Here is an 11,719-nt window from a genome sequence, read left to right as displayed (position 1 = left end):
TGTAGTTAGAGTATTTATCTTTAAAAAGTTCTACAATATGAAGTCGCCCGAAATGAAATATATTATACGAATAAGTGTGATTGAAATTGAAATTGACAAAATATTAGAGGGGCAGAGGATTCTTCTTTCTCTGATATTTCCAGATTAGTGTTTGAAGAACTGCCAAATGGATGGTCAAGATCGAGACTCACCTACCCCAATTGTGAGCATAAATCTGGTAAGAGTACTAAAACCGCAAACTCCATTCGTATCAATCCAAATCCAAACCTTTAGGGCGATGTGTCCATGAGGACGAAGATGGTGGCGCTTTTGATTTTTAAACCAAATATTTTCGGTAGAAACGTTGCACGCCTATGCGATTAACTTTTTGAACCAATCCAAATATTTTCGGTAGAAACGTTGCACGTCTATGCCATTAACAGAGATGAGATGGCTAGTCTAGTTAGTGGGTTATTTAAATAAAAAATAAAAATTTTATTTATAGTCATTTTTATTTTTTTTTTAAAAATTAATTCAATCGAATCATATCAATAAAATATATAGATAGAATGTAAAAGTGACTGTATATAATATTATTCAATAAAAAATATTTAGAATCTTATAATAGATTTCAATAATCTTTCTGGATATCTTTTATTTATTTATTTATTTTTTACTTACTAATTAAATAAATATATGAAAAAGAAATAAAATAAAAATTATAATTTAGATTCCAAATGGGTGACTTGGAATGAAATTTAAGTATCATCTCAATAAGTGCATCCCAAGGGAAAAAAGGACAGTAAAAAGTAAAAACTACCCTTTTTATTTTTATTTTTTTTTATTTTTATTTTATTTAATAAGAAAGTTTTGTACACGAAAAAAATATAGACATATTTTATTAAAGTTCTATTATTTAAATTAAAATAAAAAGTATTAATAAAAAATTCATTGACGTCAAAATGCACATGTATACAATAATTAAAACTTAAAGAAGTCTTTACAATGGTCAAAAAAAATATCGCGATGGTCAAAACAAATATCTGTTGCGAGTTAGAACAAAATATCCTGCGTGGTGGATTATGCAGAGTGTATGAATAGTCAATTTATGCTACAGTAAATGCAAAATAAAAATCATCTATTTTGTGCATTGCATTTCTTTTCTAGGAAGAATCGTAAAATATTACAAAAATAATATATATAATTGGTAGAATGGTAAAATATTATAAAAATAAATAAATTAAAAATATTATTTTAATATTCTTTTTTTACTATATAAAAAATAAATAAATAATCTGATTGGATGTGAATTTGGCTAAGACATTTTCAAGAACTCTCATACATTAGATTATGGATTTTTGAATCATAATAATAATTATTATTTTGTTATTATTATTTTTTCCTAAATTAATTATATATATATATTATGTAATTAGCACCCACTACATACAATTAGCATTAATAATATAAATATAATTCTAAATATAATTCCCTTCCTCCCTAAGTGGGAGTAAAAGGTGCCTCTCTCACTTCAACACAGACCTTTCCTGGTCGCCCCTCAAATCCTATAAATGCTAGACTACGATTTTTTTGCTTTCCAGTTCTAATTAGCCTCCTCATCCATTTTCTTCTGCAACTCAGTCTTCAGGCTTCTTAATTAGAGCTTTGGTTTTGGTCTCTTTCTTCCATTATCTTACCCTTTATCAAGAAACCTTGCCATTAAGGTATGGGGCTTGCAGTACTTGAAAACCAAGTTGGTATTCTCTGTGTGATCTGTATGGTACTGCTTTTACCTGCTGTATGCACATCTCACGACATTTCTACTTACTCATCAAGAGCAACCTACTACGGTAGTCATAATAGCCAAGCGAGTCCAAGTAAGTATGCGATACACTTTTAGATATTATTTTGCTACCAATTTGGAGTTATTCATAACTATGCATTACAAGTTATTATGTGCATGCATGCTGAAAGAATTATTTGCTCAACTATTTTGAACAACTTTCTTTCTCTACCAAATACTAATTAATACCAATTATTAGCAATGTGTAAAAATTATTTGGTTTATATATCATATATGTACAGTTGAGCTCATGAAATGGTGATCATATAGGTGGAGCTTGTGGATTTGGAGAATTCGGAAAAACTGTTAATGATGGCAGCGTGACTGGAGTCTCTACCCTGTATAGGAATGGAGTTGGTTGTGGTGCATGCTATCGGGTAAAATTACAAACCTGTTTTTGGACTCATCAAATGCACTGCTGATGTAGAAGCTTGCCACATCAATTTGTTGAAGAAAATATTAAGATTTTTACTTTTTAATAAATATAATGGGCTCCATAATATGTAATATTTTACGTACTCACTAAAATTATAAATCATATAATGCATGGTACTATTGCATGAATAATTAAGTGGATAGGTGTTGTGAATAAAGAATAACACACTAGCTTGCATGGTCTACCCCAACCTGTTTGAGCTTGCTTTAACTCGAAACACTCTTCCTATCACATGAAGCTCAAGGACAATGATTGTGTTAGATAGCGCTAATGAAAAATTAACCTATATAATTTGCTTTCCAAGGTCTCAATAATAATAATAATAATAATATAGCATGTATGATTAGTGGTTTTGTTGATGATGACTCTTCAGGTTAAGTGCACATCATCCCAATATTGCAGTGAGCGTGGAGTGGATGTGGTGGTGACTGACCATGGTGGAGGTGACAAAACTGACTTCATACTTAGCTACGAAGCCTATGCAAGATTGGCACGCCGTGGTTCCGAAGGGGCCAAGAAGTTGTTTAGCCGCGGCATGATCGACATAGAATACCAGAGGATCTCATGCCGCTACCCTGGTCACAATGTTATGTTCAAAATCCATGAGCAAAGCAAATATCCTAATTATCTAGCTATAGCGGTCATATATGCAGCCGGTATAAATGACATCACAGCCGTCCAATTGTGTCAGGTATATTCATATAATTTTTCAAGTAATGTTGTATGAATTTATGAAACTCCAAGACTTTGAGAGTTTGGAGCAAGCCAAAAAAAAAAAAAGGAAAATTTTTAAAGACTTTTACTTTTTATTAAAGATTTTATATTGCAACTTGCATGCTCTAAATTTGCACAATAAGTTCTTATTAAACGATGTGTATTGAGCAAATGAAATGATGATCAATGTTATAAATTGATGGATCGGATGGCCTTTTTGTTCATTTGATGGTGCTTGCAGGAGGATTGCAAACAGTGGAGGGGCATGCGTAAATTCTTTGGGGCAGTGTGGGATATGTCTAATTCAGTGCCAAGTGGTCCAATAAAAGTAAGATTTCAAGTGGGTGGTAGCAAATGGGTGGAATCCGAAAATAATCTGCCTGCTTCGTGGAATGCTGGGGATGCTTATGACTCAAACATTCAGCTCTAAACCAAGTAGAAAGCTCTTTCAATTTTAATAATATTTTGATGTTTTATTAGATATATGTATGATCATTGCATGGATTACTATGTAATTGATTATTAGTTTCTCTCTAGTTACTAAGGTGGTATTGTATTGTATTGTATGCTTTGTCAGTAGAAGTGTTCTTGGTCATGTTGTAATATAAATAATAGGCCAGGTTAATGTTGTGCTTTGGGGTTAGTGATTAGAGATCATGAGTATGAATAAATTTCAAATTATAAAGAATGAAGTTACAAATAATTTTCCTTATAACTCTTTCCTTTATATTCTATTTGCAATATTTAAACTTATAAATTTTTCTTATAAATTAAATATTATCAGATCAGCAATATTGTGAATTCATGTGTGTCCTAATTTACACTGACTTATAAATAAAACTTTTTTAACGGAAACAAAAAATTAAGCATAACAAACAAATATCATTTTTTAGACACTTCTCCCTTTTTTGGTTTTATGCATGCATGCCTACCGGGAGGAATGCATCCAACTACACGAAAAGAACTCAAAAGATATATTGGACCAACTCTTTCGTATACGAATGAACCCAATAGTTTGTGTATAATTACGAAAAGCCTCAAATAATTGATGTGCAATTCAATGTAGAATAACCTGTCTTTGATTCATTGTAATGTTGTGTGCAACCAAGATTTCTTTAACACTGGTAAGGACAACGTGCGCGTTTGCCTAGTTAACCAATTTTGTCATGTTACCTGCTTACAACATATATGACATATATTATCTGCAAAGTATTCATAACTATAACATAAAGATTTCCACAAATATATTTATAACATAAAGATTTCCACAAATATAGCAAAGTATTCATATTTTAAACAGTTATGTTATTTTTTCCGGGACATTTTAAAATTTTAACGTTATTAAAATTTATTATAATTTTGGAGTTAAGATTTTCAGAATTTTTTGTAATGACATTTTATACGGATTGAATTTGTCTAATATTCTCCATTCTCTGCTTCTCTCTCCCTCTCTATGATACTTTCTCATCTCGAAAATCCCTTTCCACTTCTTCATTCTTTGCTCTTTCTCTCTCTATCTTCTCACCTCAAACCCTTTTAGATGTTATGTTTCTCTAGACTTTGGTATTTCTTTCTCTATGTTTTTATGCTTATTCTGTTTTTCAACTAAACTTTTTAAAATTTATATTAATAAGCGATAAACCCACCTCTTTTGTAAATGTCGTATATTTATTACTTGCTAAAAAACAAAAAAGATAATGTATTAATCTTAAATTTATGAAATACATTATTAAGAAATAAATAATTTAATCATATAACTATAATATAAACTTTCATCTTTTAGGACCAGGAAAACAATTTGAACAAATTGTAATACGTTAGAAATTTTTGAACTTCTTAAATATTGTTACTAATAGTGGATCAGTCATTAACCTATAAAGTAAAAGAAATAATCTATTGACAATTTAATTTTATTTTTAAATATAATTTTATGGACAATTTAATTTTCCACATATAAAGCCCAAAAAATTAAAACTGGGATTTGAATTTTTATATCTAAAGCCCAACCTCTTCAACTTCATTCCTCCATTAGTAAAAAGCACAGCAAAGTATATAACTAACTGCATATTTATACTAAAAAATAAAAATTTAATTCAATATTTACAATAACACTGAAAATAAGAACCAATAAAATAAAGCAAAACATTAAAATCTTTTTTCTAAACATTTTCATCAGCGAAATTAAACCATGAGCAAAATTGAAGTTCATATTTTTAAAATTTCTTTTGTAAACAATTTTATGAAAATTTATTATGCTTTTCAACAAAATTTTATAATTTTTATTTTATAAGATCTAAAATTGAGTGGATTGAAAAGTCCAAGTGTTTTTTTATAAAACCCAACCAAAAAATATTCTCCTAATTGCGCCTAGCCCAGCCTATCTTAATCTTTTTTACCTTTTCCTTTGCTCATTTCTTTTACTTCCTGAATCTTCTGCCCTTGCTTTTATTTCCTTCGTCTCTCTCTCTCTCTCTCTGATACTCTCTCATCTCAAAAATCTCCCACACTCTCAAATATTTGGGGTCTAATTCGATGTGTGTATAACGTAATTAGACAAGTTGTTCTGGATTTCATTGTATCCTGAAGGCAAACTTGCTTATAACCCATGTACATACCGTAATTGGTGGGGTGAATATTGTCTTAAGGAAGGCAACATTCGTAACCTGCATTGAAGCAAACTTTCTCTCCCTATTTTTGTTTTGTAGCCCCTTTTGTTCCAACAAAAACCATATCATACCACATCATTCATCAGTGTACAGAAGCGTAAATAAAAGCCAGAATGCTCCATGCATGTCAATTTTGCATTTATCTCTTATGACCCAATCCCTCCCCCCCCCCCCCAAAAAAAGAAAGAGTTTGGTTACACAGTTTAGATAAGATGAGATGAGATATTTTGTTGAAAGTTAAATAAAATATTGTTATAATATAATTTTTTAATATTAATTTTGTTTTAAAATTTGAAAAACTTGAATTGTTTATTATATTCTGTATGAAAATTTGGAAAAATTATAATGCTTAGATGAGATGAGATGAGATAGTTTATTATTTGGTATCCAAACCAAGTCTTTACAGATGAAAAGAGATTCAATAAAGAACTTATTTTCCCTTAAATCATTAAAGAAAAAAATAATATTATAATATATTATTAACATATAATATTAATAATATATGAATTTAAAAAATCATATAATGTTGTTGCTCACCCGCATTAAAAAACGAAAAAGAAAAAAAGATTGGAAACTCCCAAGTAATTACCTGGTGCCCTCGCCAACAAAAAATCATTCTATTTTTGTTTTTAGATAACATGCTTATACCAAATCTAACACATCTTTCTAACATGGGACTTTTTTTGTCATCTCAACTAACAAGTATGTTTACAATGAATCTTACGATTTCTAGTGCAACATCATTGCAAAAGTGGTAATACATGTATTGCCTTTTTCCTCTAATTTTAAGATAAATATTTATTAATTTATTACTTCAATAGATAACTGTTACATTTTCAAAAATTCTCTTTGTTTTAAATTTTTTTCCAAAATTTTCAGGGCAATACTCAATGATTCCTTGCTCGAAGAAATGATTATAAATTGCTTGGATCCAACACACGCATCTGCCTCCACCCATTAACCAACATTTTTGATGTTGCAGAACTACTCAAGACTTCACAACTGTGATGCCCCCAACCTCCACTTTGGATGGAATGGAGACTTGTAGTGTTAAGAAATGCAACAAAAAGTTACATACCCCCATTTATGACAGTTAATATGCAATGCATCCTAGTATAGAACTAGTAGTATACAATAATCGTAGTGGAAATAAGGGTGATAAAAATCATTAATGCTAGAATAAACTAAACATCTCAATGTTTATAAACCATAAATAGGTACTTCCTCACTTAAGATGTCTACTTCAGTTCAACACAACGTGGGAGATATAGAATCTACATAATCAGACTAACTCTCGCATCCGTTCTTTAGCATATAGAGCCATTGCTATGAAAGTTAAAATCAAGGCCAACCTCCTGTCCATATCAAGCTCCTCCTCAACCATTTGAAGCCAATGGTTTATCCTGCTTATCGTATGCCGATCCTGACACAACTTCTACCATTCCAGGGGAATGCTAGTGGGACTACATGAGATTCTTTGAAATCTTAGTAAGTTAAACGATATTAGATATGCATGATTAATGACCGGTGCAAAACTGCAGGTGCACAGTATCGTAGTTTTATAATAAAGTGATAAGAAGAGCATCGTCCTCAGGGATTGGTACCTTTTGCCAAATACCAAAATTATACTAATCTCGATTTTATCTAGAGGAATCACTAAAATTTTTGTAGTTGCAATTTAAACTAAAATCGACTCAAAGAGAAATACGCAAAGGAAATAAAACTGATGTTCGAAGATCAAATTAATGGGAAAGAAAACTTCTAGGAAATCAATTTCACCTAATTCTTCACTATGCTTTACTCATCCAACTAATTTAATTTAATTCTTTTTGTCTATTAGCAAATCTCTAATTCATCCAAAAGCCACTTTCGATTGTCAATTGAAAATTACTCTTGTTTATCAATTCGCACAAGAATATGCAAATTAAATAATCAAGAGAGCAATAAGACCAATGATTTAATTACTACATAAGTTCATACAAGTCTTTCGATCTCTATACTTACCTATGTTGAAATATTCAAGATCTACCCTATGATTCCCTCTTTCGATAGCAAATCACAAGATTAAACATCATCTTATCAATGGCCAGTTAATTAGAAGCAATAAACTCAGAATAAATCAGATAAACAAAGAGAGAATTGCCTTAAATTAGCATAGACAATCAAGCATAGTTCGGAACTAGGTTACATCGTTTTCCTAGAATAAATAAAATTTAGCTCATGCTAGAAAGGGAATTCAACATAAACGAATTCACCATAATTGTTCTGAGAATATTGGAAGAAAATAAACGCTGAAAAATACTCCTTGCAGCCGCAACTTGTCTTCAAAAACTCAAGGAAATGTTTCAATGCTTTTCTCCCGTCTATGCTCGTGTATGATTCCAACGTACGTGCAATATATGGAATTTCTTCTCCAAAACAGATGAATTGAATCCTTCTAGCTGTGTTTTTTTGTCCCAAAAACTGTTCTCCAGTCAAAAAGTACGGCCAAATGGTGAAAAATCCCTTTTCTATGCTCTGACGGCGGAAAACTTTAGATCTGGAAAAATACGATATTCGCTCAAGCGAGCATCGAGCGTTTGACTCTGCCTAAATTCGCTCAAGCGGCTTGTCGAGCGCACATCGAGCGTTCAACTCTACCTGACTTCGCTCGAGCGGCCAAAAGCCTTCGCTCGAGCGATCTTTGTTTTCCCGCAACCCACTCGAGCTCACTATCGAGCGGCAGTCGAGCATTTGAATCTGCCTGAATTTGCTCGAGCGGCCAAAAGCCTCCGCTCGAGCGATCTTGTAAATCTGCAATACGAAATTTTGCAAGTCATCAAATACCCCCAAACTTACAACTTTGTTTGTCCTCAAACAAAAAGAAAAGCAATTGATACTTTAGGCAATATCAACTCGACCCCAAAGAGAAGTATCATCACTCACTAAGCTTTTATGAATTTAGATTTCATCACTAATATATTACTCTTTTAACATCAAAGATAGCAAGAAAATCAATAAAAAATTTTACAATCTGTCAAGCAAGAGTTAGGCATTTACTTCAACCTAAAGCTAAGAGCTTGAGTGTGTGTGTGATATAGTCAATTTAACCTCAAACCACCTGCAAACTCAGATAAAAGTAGAACAACTAAAATCAGAAGAATTATCTCAAAACTTAACCCCATAAGTCTAGTTTTCAGAAATCATCTCCACTAATGTAGTCAATACCAAAAATCAGAGATCAAAAGGTCTTTAATAAGGTTGTAATGATAGGCCACAGGGTGAGGGTTAAGAAAGAACTGGATATGGAAAATCAAAGCAAACTGGGAAAATACTTAGTGAAAAAGAACACTAAAAGAGATACCCACATGATTGAAATCATAGCTCTTTCTTGGCAATATGCTCATATTTGTGGCATTATTGTTGCTGTAATCACTGAAGCAATACCAACAATTCCTTTAACAAAATCTGAGGTGATACATACTCCGCTTAGTGACTTCTTTTTCTTTTGTTTTGTTTTGTTTTTTTTTTTCACTTCCTTTTTTTTTTTTTTTTTTACTATCTTTCTTCTTCTTCTTCTTTGATAAAACAGATCAAACATAATACAGTTCATCATGAAACAAATTTTCTCTTTTAGATGTAACTCTCCACCAAAGTATTTTCTCAAACTATCAAAGGTAGATTCATTGCTTTTCAGGCTTAGAGCGGGCATGGTTTATGTAGTTCAAATAATAAATAAAGGCTTAAGAAGGCTCAAGGGGGTTGACTATGGAAACACACCATGTAATGATGGCATGATATTTAGGACGGCTGGGAAAGCTTTTTTTGGTTATGCCAAAGAAATGCCTAGATCATTTCTCTAATATTTGGTCTCAACTAGGATTTCGCCTCAATGACCCATCAATGGATTCTAGAGTAAAGCAAAATCGAACTTCCATCTTTCAATTAATTCAACTTCTTCTCTTCATAAGCAAAATGGAATAAGAGAAAAGCAACTATGTGCACAATTATGTTCAAGGTCAAAGATTTAAACCAAAGTACCCACAAAACTCCACTTGACATAAAAGAAATTTTCAAAAAATTTTCTCAAAACCATCTTCAATCACAAATTTCAGAGTCATAGAGAATTAAATCTTACTCCAATGCACACTTGGTAAGAGAATCAGACAACCCATCAACAACCCAAGACTTAGAAAACAAGAGGATCAAATGACTATAGGAGTTTACACCCCCAAACTTAAACTAAACAATGTCCTCATTGTAATGCAAAAGTAAAAAGGATTAAAGAAATAAAAGGAACTTCCCTGGTTTCATGATGAATCTTCCGTAGTTTAAAATTTTTCAGCTCTTTATTCATGCTAAATAAACCTGCATCAAAAACCAAATTATTAAAACTAAATAAATAAATAATAAAATAAATAAAAGAATGAAAGATAGATCTATGGGTTGCCTCCCATAAGCGCTTGTTTTAAAGTCTACAGCCAGACTTTTCAATTTTCATCAATTAGGATCTCCAAGAGGAATAAATGCATAGTTCCTCTCCACTTGTTCTCCATAGTAGTGCTTCAATCTCTGACCATTAACTCTGAAAATATTCCCTGTCTTGTCCTTCAAATCTACTGCTCCAAAAGTGAAAACTTCATGAATTATATAAGGACCTGTCCATCTTGATTTTAACTTTCCTGGGAAGAGTTTAAGTTGTGAATTGAAAAGTAAAACTTGTTGTCCTGGTGCAAACTCTCGCCTAAGAATCTGTTTGTCATGCCACTTCTTCATCCTTTCTTTATAGATCTTTGCATTTTCATATGCATCATTCCGGAACTCTTCCATCTCATTCAATTGAAGAAGTCGCTTTTCACCTGCTGCCTTCAAATCAAAGTTAAATTTTTTTACAGCCCAACAAGCTCTATGCTCCAACTCCACAGGAAGATGACATGTCTTTCCAAACACTAATCAGTATGGAGACATCCCGATAGGTGTTTTAAAGGTTGTACGGTATGCCCACAAAGCATCATCAAGCTTCTTCACCCAATCCTTTCTAAAGGATGTTCTTGATTTCTCTATTTGAAATTTCAGCTTGGCCATTAGTTTGAGGATGATAAGCAAGTGCTATCTTGTGCTTTATACCATATTTAGAAAGAAGATTATCAAACAACTTGTTGCAAAATTGAGTCCCTTCATCACTAATAATAGCTCATGGAGTGCCAAATCTTGTGAATATATTCTTGTGCAGAAATTTGAGCACTACCTTTGCATCATTTGTTATTGTAGCAATTGTTTTCACCCATTTTGACACATAGTCAACTGCTAATAAGATATAAGCAAAACCAAAAGAAAGAGGAAAAGGCCCCATAAAATCTATTCCCCAAACATCAAACAACTCAACTTCTCAAATACCTTTCAGTGGTGACTCATGACGCCTTGAAATATTCCCCATACGTTGGCACCGATCACAAGTTTTCACCAAAGTGTAACTATCACGAAAAATAGAAGGCCAAAAGAACCCACTTTGAAGTACCTTAGTTGCTATACGGGTGGCTCCAAAGTGTCCTCCATATGATGAGGAATGGCAATGATGGAGGATGTCTTGCATCTCTTCTTCCGGCACACATCTTCGAATGGTTTGATCTAGGCATCTTTTGAACAACAAAGGCTCATCCCAAAGATAATAATTCACATCATGCAAAAACTTCTTGCGTTGATGGTAAGTAAGATCAGGTGGTAAAACTTTACAAGCTAGGTAGTTAACACCATCAGCATACCACGGAAGCTTGATCTCACATGCAAACAACTGCTCATCAGGGAATGCCTCTTGGACCACTGAATCTGGTCTTTCTTCCTCTTGCTCTAATCGAGAGAGATGGTCAGCCAATAAATTTTCACTTCCTTTCTTATCTCGAATCGCCAAATCAAATTCTTGAAGGAGGATCCAACGAATTAGCCTCGACTTAGCATCCTTCTTGCCAAACAAATAACGAGCGTTGCATGATCAGTGAACACTATTACTTTTGTACCAATGATGTAAGATCAAAATTTGTCACAAGCAAACACCACAGCAAGTATCTCCTTCTCAGTTGTTGTATAATTTAACTGAGCTTCATT

At 32.4% G+C, this 11,719-nt stretch overlaps 1 protein-coding gene across 1 annotated transcript; it reads left to right on the top strand.

Annotated features, from left to right (window-relative positions):
- Positions 1–1,471: 1,471 nt before the first annotated feature.
- On the top strand, positions 1,472–3,687 carry LOC122280771 (expansin-like B1). The gene is made up of 4 exons (XM_043091790.1): positions 1,472–1,856; positions 2,093–2,199; positions 2,632–2,949; positions 3,214–3,687. Exons 1-4 carry the CDS (start codon positions 1,706–1,708, stop codon positions 3,400–3,402), a joined length of 765 nt encoding a protein of 254 aa, XP_042947724.1. The 5' UTR covers positions 1,472–1,705; the 3' UTR covers positions 3,403–3,687.
- The last annotated feature ends 8,032 nt before the right edge of the window (positions 3,688–11,719 follow it).

Source organism: Carya illinoinensis, chromosome 11 (genome assembly GCF_018687715.1).
Source record: "Carya illinoinensis cultivar Pawnee chromosome 11, C.illinoinensisPawnee_v1, whole genome shotgun sequence".
Classification (NCBI taxonomy): Eukaryota; Viridiplantae; Streptophyta; class Magnoliopsida; order Fagales; family Juglandaceae; genus Carya; species Carya illinoinensis.
This window is presented reverse-complemented; position numbering and strand designations above follow the sequence as displayed.

Bases quoted from the DNA above. Each gene is read 5' to 3' on its own strand.
- LOC122280771 (XM_043091790.1), top strand. From the start codon at position 1,706: ATGGGGCTTGCAGTACTTGAAAACCAAGTTGGTATTCTCTGTGTGATC. The intron at 1,857-2,092 runs GTAAGTATGCGA...GTGATCATATAG, and splicing joins TAATAGCCAAGCGAGTCCAA to GTGGAGCTTGTGGATTTGGA. The intron at 2,200-2,631 runs GTAAAATTACAA...ATGACTCTTCAG, and splicing joins GTTGTGGTGCATGCTATCGG to GTTAAGTGCACATCATCCCA.